Source organism: Salvelinus alpinus, chromosome 9 (genome assembly GCF_045679555.1).
Source record: "Salvelinus alpinus chromosome 9, SLU_Salpinus.1, whole genome shotgun sequence".
Classification (NCBI taxonomy): Eukaryota; Metazoa; Chordata; class Actinopteri; order Salmoniformes; family Salmonidae; genus Salvelinus; species Salvelinus alpinus.
In genome coordinates, this window is record NC_092094.1 from 56,149,685 (window position 1) to 56,156,496 (window position 6,812).

Here is a 6,812-nt window from a genome sequence, read left to right on the forward strand (position 1 = left end):
TATATACTGAGATCATGTGACAGATCATGTGACACTTAGATTGCAGACAGGATGACTTCATTTAACTAATTATGTGACTTCTGAAGGTAATTGGTTGCACCAGATCTTATTTAGGGGCTTCATAGCAAAGGGGCTGAATACATATGCACGCACCACTTTTCCGTTTTTTATTTCTTTGAATTATTTATATTTTTAGTAGTTTCTTAAATTTCATTTCACCAATTTGGACTATTTTGTGTGTGTCCGTTACATGAAATCCAAATAAAAATCTATTTAAATTACAGGTTGTAATACAACAAAATAGGAAAAACACCAAGGGGGATGATTACTTTTGCAAGGCACTGTACATTGTTGCCATCCTGTTCTATGATGATGTCCAAAGGGCCGAAAATAAGTCCTGTGTGACTTGCGCCGTATTTATCCACTGTCGGATTTGGAAGCCCAGTATGCTGGATCTACATAATGTGCATTTACAATGTATCATAACATTTTAGTTAGTAAACTGTTTAAAGTGGGGGGTGAATTCAGGGTTGCTGGCTGCATTAGTCAGAGAGCTCCAGCCACCAACGGACTTATCTCGTCAATTCCCTTAAACAAGTATTGGATTCATTAATTTAATGTGCAGACACTTGTAGTCAGTGCAGTTCACCCTTCTGGCAACTCACACAGGACACATGGGCTCCTTGTATAGAAGCTCCAAGAAGCCCAGTGTCAAAATCCATATTTGTTTAGCTCTGTTACCATAGCCACATAATACACAGAGGAGGAGAATGAGATGTAGTAGTTTTGACTAGAAAGGATAGAGCTTTTGTCAGATTAGACTTTTTGTAGCAGGTTAGGATAATTCATGTAGCAGTTAAGGAGAATTAGGTTTATGAGCCCGAGTCATTTAGTAACACCTCAACAGGCCAGAGCAATCATTAGAGGGACTTTTCTATAGCATTCTGCTGTCGTACAATGACGTACAACTTTGTCCAGTTCCAGCTGGGAGCAATGTGGCACCCCGTGACACAGGAACAAGACGCAAACACAGAGGAGGTGAGGTCAGAGATGCACAGTCCAGGTAGTTTGTGAGGTGTTCCTGACAGCTTGTGGTTGGAAGGGTGAGGGTGACAGGGAGGGGTGTGTGGGTGGGTGTGTGTGTGTGTGTGTGGGGGGGGGGGGGAGAGAAAGGCGCAGACTCTGGAACATCTGTTTAGCATTAGCGATATCGGGTCAGCAGTTTAACACTACAGACTGTGGTGCCAATTGATATCACCTGATAACATTGCATTACAGTGCTACAGATGACATTCACTACACAGGATTTGAAGGTTAAAATTATTCCCTAAACTAGACTTAACAAGCAGTTTTCCACTCAGACCAAGTGGCATTCCCAACCCCAGACTGGGGCTCATCACTGTTTTCCCAGTGGTGATTTGAAAGATCTAAGAGCCTGGGACAAACAATAAACTAAACATCTGTGCAATGGGGCCGGGGATACTCCTGCCAAATTGCCATGTGTACAGATTTCTGTAGGATCCAGTGAGCTTTTGAAAGGCATCGTTTCATTCCCTCACCAGATTCAGGGCGAACACCAGATGTGCCTTCCCCCAACCTGTGCACACATGCACACGCATGCACGGACGAGATCGCACAAACACACACTTCTGAAACTCCTCGTGGCCGGGAACTGCATTGTGACAACTGAGGTGCTGCTGCTCCTGATTCAATCAAACTCAGAACTGTGGGGCCAAGGGAGGAGAAGGGAGAGAGAGAGGAGAAGGGAGGGAGAGAGAGAGGAAGCCAGCTCTTTCTTGACCCTCCACCCCCTAAAGCTCACTTCCCTGGATGGGTGAAATCAAACCTCGCCTACCCTGGCCCTGGGCTGCTTCTGAAAGAGCTTTTCAGAGCTCGAGGAGAGGACCTCAAACTCACCTCCCTTTAAAGTCAGCTATCTAACCACTGACTGTACCCTCTACCAACACACTGCTCCCACAAAACTGTTCCTGAGCAAACATTACACATAAACTTCAACATCTGCTGTCTGAGACCTATAGCACTGCACAACACCTACAGCAGATCTCTCCAGGTGTATGTCATTTCATGTAAAACAGCAGTAAAATGTGTTTGAAAGAAACCTGACTGATCGATATCTAATGGTGTGGGATGAAGTTACCCCAAGCCCGGGTCCAAAGTCAGTTTTTCTTTTTTACCTCCCAAAAGTGAGGAGGGTGAAGGATCGATGAGCTGAACCTAAGTCAGCGATTAGAGGCAACTTCAACTCGGAAACACAAGTGATTATGATTGATATGTATAGGAGGGAAGCCCCTGAAAGTGAGAGTTGACTTGAATGACCCCCATAGCTACAGCTGTGACTTTCTGACATAACAGGGGGGTCGGTCAGCTGGGAGACTAATAGCGTGACGAACTAATTTGGCTTGTTGCACTTACCTCCATGGCTGGGGCTGGGCAGACAGAGCAGGGGCAAGAAGGCACTCAGCAGGACCAAACGCAGGGCTCTCATATTGCCGGTGTAGTCCTCTGCAACTCACTCTCCATTCAAAGGGAACTGTCTTCCAGTTAATTTTGGGAGCCGAGTTGCTTCTGCATCTCTACTCTATGGAAGGGGTTGGGCCCCCGAGGTAAACGCCCTCCTTCCTGCAACCCCCCAAAAAGCCACAAGAGCCCTGCCTACGCCTCCCTTCAGCCCTTTGCCTAGCACACTCCTAGAGAGAGAGCCACGCCGCCCCTGGTGGAAAAAAGTACACAACTCTCCCTCGCCCCTTTCTCCCCCTTCTCTCACTCTCTCTCGCTCCCTCTCTCTCAAATTACTGAGTCTGGCCACTCAAAGTTGAAGGGCTCTTTATGTCTTCTGCCCGTAATTGGAATGGCCTTTAGAGACTGCAGGCTGGTGCTGCAGGGATAAACCTTTTGCTTTTAATTAAAGATGAAAATCAAGGTTGTTTCACTCTCTGTTGCTTTTGTCTCTTAAGTCTGGAGGCAGTGTCTCTGTTACTACTTGGTAGTAATAATGGTATTCACATACAGATCCTACACTTGAATTCAATGGAATAACTTCTGAAAAGAGTACACAGTAAATCAAGGAGAGTTAAAATCAGTGTTAACATTTTAGGTTTAAATTGACTTTACTGGCGTTATCTTAACTCTACTGGAGTTATCTTAACAGAGTGATACAGTCTCTGGATTTGGTGCTGATAACTGAGTACTTTTAGCTCATCCAGAGACATGGAGTTACATCTATGGAATATCTACATATTTGGGAGGGGCCTAATTGTCATATTTCCCAGCATGCTCTGTTGTAGGTAGATTTTTTTTTAAGAGTTTGTTTCAATATCTATGATTTCGCATTGATTGTTTTTATCTTATGCTTCACAAATATATGTAAAACATTTTTAAAACGAATCCAATCTGTAAGTGGTTGGATTTATTGCATCCATTACTGAGATGGTTGTTCCAGTTTACGTGAGGTAATGTAGGTAGTCTCCAACTGTGCTATATACCCCTACTTTGGCAGGCATTCTGATTGTAATGTGATGTACAATCGGTGAAGCTCCTACTGCTAGTTGGTTTCCAACAGAGATTGGATTACACATTGCAAGCCACTGTAATGTGCCACTTTTAGAACTATGTAAATGAGACTTTACACCTTCATAACTCAAAGGAGGTAAATCGACAGAGAAAATGTTTACTCTGACAGTTGATTGTTAATGAAAAACAACACAGAAAAGTGCAAAAGGGCAAGGGAGTTTAATCAACTCTCTGAGTTGGAGATTTACTCCATTTAGTGTTGTTTTAACTCTAAAAATATAAACACCATGAACAGAGTAGTTTTACCTCAAAATGGGGGTGGAACCATATGAACCTCAAAATAGTGTTGAATTTGACTCCATAGGAGATGTTTTTACTGTGTATAGAAATTAAAGGAATGGGTCAATGGGTCTTATTCATGAACGGTATTTTAAGTGACTTCAGTGACACGACTTACGAGACTAATCTTTTTGACTCGGCTCCCTTGATAATTTCACGGAAGCTTGTGCTGCATCAATAATGTCTTTATGAATCATAGCACGCCACATGGTCCCAAGACACAGAGGCTCGTTCCCCTGGGCGTGGTAATTTTCCTGGAGGGATGCCACTCACAGATATGAGTGGGTTCTCTCAGCATGGGAGGGCACAGAGCCACAGCCATTCATTCAAATGAGGTTCACCTCAGTCAGGACAACTTCAAACCACTTCACATGATGTGTGGTGAGTCAATTGTGTGGCGGTTTATAAAACAGATTCACAACAAACAGTTTGTTGTTGTGTGTCTATGTCCATACCCAGACATATTTCTGTAAACTCAATAAAAAACAGCAGTTATTGAATTCAATTATTCAATTTGCCATTTGGTTTCTTATATAACTTTAACCTCTGTACGCTGGATGTTCATCACTCACCACATGTTCATCACTCACCACATTATGTTCATCACTCACCACATTACATCATCAGATGCTAAAAAAACATATGTCTCTGCAAAAACAAATCAATACTAGCTTACTAACTAGCTAAGTTTTTCCCTTGTTTGACCTGCGTTTACAATGCATCCAATTTCATTTTGTGTGGTTGTTGGCTTAACTTTCTGTAACTTTTTAGCAAGTACTGTAAGGGGTGCGTAACTGGTGGCAGAGAAGTCAGACGCAGGAGAGCAAAACTGGGTAATAACCAGAGCAGTTTAATATCCAAAACCACCGGCATCCAGAATAACAACGTATGGGTACAAAACCCGTCGCGCACCAGACAACAATGTGGACAAGCACTTACAACCAACAATTCCGCACAAAGACATGGGGGGAACAGAGGGTTAAATACACAACACGTAATGAGGGAATGAAAACCAGGTGTGTGGGAAAACAAGACAAAACAAATGGAAAATGAAAAATGGATCGGCGACAGCTAGAAGACCGGTGACGTCGACCGCCGAACACCGCCGAATAAGGAGAGGAACCGACTTCGGTAGAAGTCGTAACAAGTACGATCTGCATAAGTAGGCGGATATTGCGTCATGATCGCAAGGTGTCCTGATATAAATTCCAACTGTCCCGTTATCTGTTTTAATGTCCATTCTAGAATGCCCTTCTCGCCAATCAAAACCGAGTATTCAACAATGCTGTGGTATATGGCCAATACACCATGGCTAAGGGCTGTTCTTAGGCAGTATATTGGTCGTATATCAAAAACCCCCGAGGTGCCTTATTGCTATTATAAACTGGTTATCAACGTAATTAGGCAGTAAAAATACGTATTTTATCATACACGTGAGATACAGTCTGATATACCACGGCTGTAAGCCAATTAGTATTCAGGGATCAAACCACCCAGTTTATAATAATATAATATTTGCCATTTAGCAGACGCTTTTATCCAAAGCGACTTACAGTCATGCGTGTATACATTTTTCATATGGGTGGCCCCAGCAGGAATCAAACCTATGATTCTGGCATTGCAAGTGCTATGCCATACTGACTGAGCCACAAAATGTCTAATGGACTTATTAACTAAATTATCTGAGAATGGTTAACAAACTAGCTGAACGGTATCAGCAGACATGCTCACATTGAATAAGTGGAAATGATGATGTCACTTCTTGCATTTTTGTATTTTCCAAAAATGTGAGTTCTGCCATCGAATTTCTTGTTGCTACTGGACCACTTTTTGGACCCAAGCACCTAACCAAAGCGCACAATGCTGAAAACCTCACACCTACCACTCCCTTTTGCACTGGACTCGTTCCTCTGTTTGGGTTCGTTTGAACATCAATAATAAGGAGCCTGGTCAAGCAGACTAAACACTTCTCATTTGCCTTACAGTTGATGTGTGTAATCCCGAAACACACACCCTCTAATATGCAGAAGCCTGGGATAGTTCTCCCAAGGAATACTTGGAAATACCTCACACGTCTCCTCTGGAAAAAGCAGTACGGCTCAGTTTTCACCACAAACGAGCTAGAATATCATCTCTCTGTGTTGCTACTGCTGTCACGCCAGGCCCAGACCACCTCTTCACTCTTAAAGCTAAAGACTTGATTAACCACAGCCTGGTGTGTCAATGTTATTCTAGACCTTTTTCCACTGTCGGGTAATAACCCAGCACCAATTGCCAGATAATCACAAAAGGTAAATAATCATCACTGTATTTTTTTTCTGTGTTTAAATATACATTCAAGTGCCCCCTTGAACAAGGTCTAATACAGTATACTGTACACATTTGCTTCAGTACTGCACCCAAATGGAAGCAAACAAGCGAAAGAATTAAGATAACAAACCCATAAAATGTGTGTGTAAGTTTGATTTTGCAGTGGACCAGATTCCAGACACCATGGGACTTGTGACCATCAACATAAATAAGACATAAAATCGGATGGTTTAGAATTTCCATACTGCATTTGAGATAATATTTTGCAAATGGACTAAGCATTGCATTTGCTTTCACTTTAATGTCTTAACTCTGTTTTCATCCTTGCTCTACATTCTTCTGGTTTTGGGCATGGTTCAAAAGTCCCACGTCATAACAACCCACATGTTGGGTGATAATGATTCAAGATTCATGCCCAAACATTTACCCTCTAGAGAAGTATCACTTTATGACCTCACGCCAGCTTCTCTCCATAAGCAAGCATTAAGAAAAGCAAGAGTCACCTCCAAGCCACCTGTGTAACTTCACTCCTCGCCACACAGTGGTCTGCCTCCAGTGTGGGTGCAGAGGCCAGATTTTTACAGAGGGAAAATTATTTGGAGGGGGGTCACACCCTTGTCAGTGTAACGGCT

At 42.8% G+C, this 6,812-nt stretch overlaps 1 protein-coding gene across 1 annotated transcript in view; it reads right to left on the bottom strand.

Moving 5' to 3' along the window:
- The window catches only part of cspg4 (chondroitin sulfate proteoglycan 4), a 103,083-nt gene extending 100,500 nt beyond the window's left edge, over positions 1–2,583 (bottom strand). Inside the window, exon 1 of the mRNA XM_071326770.1 lies at positions 2,434–2,583. Within this exon, the coding sequence (XP_071182871.1) occupies positions 2,434–2,506 (73 nt within the window). The 5' untranslated portion in view covers positions 2,507–2,583. The remainder of the gene's footprint in view (positions 1–2,433) is intronic.
- Between the last annotated feature and the right edge of the window lie 4,229 nt (positions 2,584–6,812).